The following is a 2,481-nucleotide window of genomic DNA, read 5'->3' as shown; positions in this document are numbered from 1 at the left end:
CAGGAATTTGCAGAAACCGGGTGTTGCTTCTTCAAAGTAAATCACTGTTCCAGTGAAATACCACCCTTCTTTTCACTGGCTTAATAATGACAGGCAACATTCAAAACTTCAGAAAGATGCTCATGTTTACTGAGCATATAAACTGGCATAGTTTCTTACCGACACAATTGCTGTGATGTTAGCAGGCTTCCCTGTTCTTTCAATTACAAGACGTATAACAGTTGTACTTGTTTCATTAACTACAAATTCTGTTTGTCCACTGAACTTCACTTCTGTTTCTCCAGATGTGAAATGAATTAATAATGCTAAAAGCAAATAAACCAATAAAGAAGCAGAGGGCATCCCTATAGAAAGAGAAAAGAATAATTAAAAATAAATTGTGAATCTAAAATACACAGAATATTCTCAGTTGGCTTTACCAATCCAGCCAACCCCTCTCAACCCTTCAAATACTGTGATTTGCTTGTGAGATTCAGAAATGAGATGAAAATATGCACAGGCCTCAGCTATAATCAAGTCAGATAATGTAATTAACACCTACAGCTAATTCTATTTTCATAATTTTAATCTAGTGATTTTTAGACAGTATTTATCAACTTCTTCCAAGTGGAGGAATAAGTAACTTCTTTTAAGAAAAGCCAATGACATTGTCACAATTGTTTTCATTTTCAACCAATAAATCATTAACTTAAAGGTTGACAGTTCTTTTTCCACTTTGTTTGCTCTCTCTTTTGAAATAAACAGGAATTGGCAAGAAGTGTGAAGGGTTGCAGTCATCTCATAGACCATCTTCTGACATCTTACAGACCACAAAATTTTCTTAAACATTTGTATATTTATTTGAGACTCTTTTCACTGCCTCTCTTATGCCATGATTCTTTCATGTTTTCTTGTCATGGAGAATTACTGTGGTGCATTTTTCTTTTTTTTTTTTTTTTTTTTGAGTATAATGTCTTGTTTTCTGTTGATAAGACAACTTAAAACTAAGATGGTTTATTTCTCCTACATTAGACTCCAGTTAGGTAACGTAAAATACAAGTTTAACTTCCAGTGAAGTCCTCAGGTGCTGACAGTGTGAAAGACACGTTTTAGCATGTAGTCACTATTTCATGTTACCTCTTAAGATTTCTGTACAAAAGATACAAACAATATTTTTGTAATTGCATATATAAATAAAATGTCACTTTGCTTAAAATGATACTTCCAAGTGTTATTCTTACCAGACAAATCTGGTCAATAATGCCAAACTTGTAATCAGAATATACCTGAGGTCCAGAGCAGATTCTGAGTGGTTTATGAATGCAGTCAGGTAGCTTTAATCTCACACTGAACAGGGAATAAGCCTTCAGACCACTAAAGTCAACACAGCTTCAGAAAGACTTCGAGACTTTGATTTATCTTACAATAAATTCTGTCTGTGCAAGGATTAATTTTACATTGTGAGAACTTAAAATAAACTGCTTTCAGGCTAGTCCAGAGACATGATAGTAACCAACTGTTGCTAGTTGGAAGTACAGTCAAGGTAACTATCAGTGTCTTGCAGAACTCCTACAAGTGCAGACTGCCAGGATGACAAAAATAGCCGATTTTTATTACTAGTAACAAAAAATTCACCTAATGCTCTATTGAACATCACAGAGAGAACAGAACAGGCAAGCAATAAAACCAAGTGCAGAAAATCAGCATCTAAACATTTTCCCTATGAAAACAACTATTCCTTAGCAACCTATTTGAACAGAGTTTTGTGATTTCTCGCAAAAATGTCACATAGTAAAATAATTTTGACACAGAACTTCACACCACCATGTACTTTTATCACCATCAACACAGTCCTTCAAGATACCCATGGCTCCTATTGAGAATTTAATGTGTAACACTTTCAGGAAAAATCCTCGGTTCCTATACATCTGTCTATTTAGTAATTCTAGTGCAGAAGAAGATTACATTAGGAGACAAAGATAAAATATGCATTAAACACCTGGGATTTAAAATCGTCATCATTTCCAAAGTTGACTGTATTAATCTGAAAGATGTTTTTGTTGTTTTATGCGGAACTGCTCTGAAAAATACAGACCTTCAAGCTGGAAAGAGAACAGTTGTCTAACCTTTGTAAACCCTGAGACAATTACACTGTCTGCAGACACAGGCATCATACATACCAAACTGAGGAATTTGTTGACCTTTTAGTTTCAGCTGTTACCTTGTCATAGACTTCACAAATATCTTCCCACGGTACATGCTTCTAGTAAATAATACTGAAAACATGATCCTTGAGGGCAAGATTACAAAGTTTAGAATTACTTGAATTCTATTACTTCTACTAGAGAGCATTCTAAAACTATAGAATTACTCCTGCGGAACAAGAGAGGTTTCATAATCATACCATCAATTATTTAGCTGGTGTGTATTCTTCCTGGTTACATTATTTGTACTAAGATTTACTCTGTATAGACTTCGAAAGGTAGTTTTTGTTCACTTTAT

The 2,481-nt window shown here is 34.3% G+C and overlaps 1 protein-coding gene across 1 annotated transcript in view; it reads right to left on the bottom strand.

Annotated features, from left to right (window-relative positions):
- The window catches only part of GPR98 (G protein-coupled receptor 98), a gene marked incomplete at its 3' end in the record, with an annotated part of 66,308 nt that extends 64,461 nt beyond the window's left edge, over window positions 1–1,847 (bottom strand). Inside the window, exons 1-2 of the mRNA XM_010010356.1 lie at window positions 1,811–1,847; window positions 160–344 (exon numbers count right to left, since the gene is read on the bottom strand). Coding sequence (XP_010008658.1) covers window positions 160–344; window positions 1,811–1,847 — 222 coding nt within the window. The remainder of the gene's footprint in view (window positions 1–159; window positions 345–1,810) is intronic.
- Between the last annotated feature and the right edge of the window lie 634 nt (window positions 1,848–2,481).

Source organism: Nestor notabilis, unplaced genomic scaffold (assembly GCF_000696875.1).
Source record: "Nestor notabilis isolate BGI_N333 unplaced genomic scaffold, ASM69687v1 scaffold10422, whole genome shotgun sequence".
NCBI classification, from domain to species: domain Eukaryota; kingdom Metazoa; phylum Chordata; class Aves; order Psittaciformes; family Psittacidae; genus Nestor; species Nestor notabilis.
Note: the sequence above shows the minus strand (reverse complement) of the source record. Positions and strands in the feature narration are given on the sequence as shown.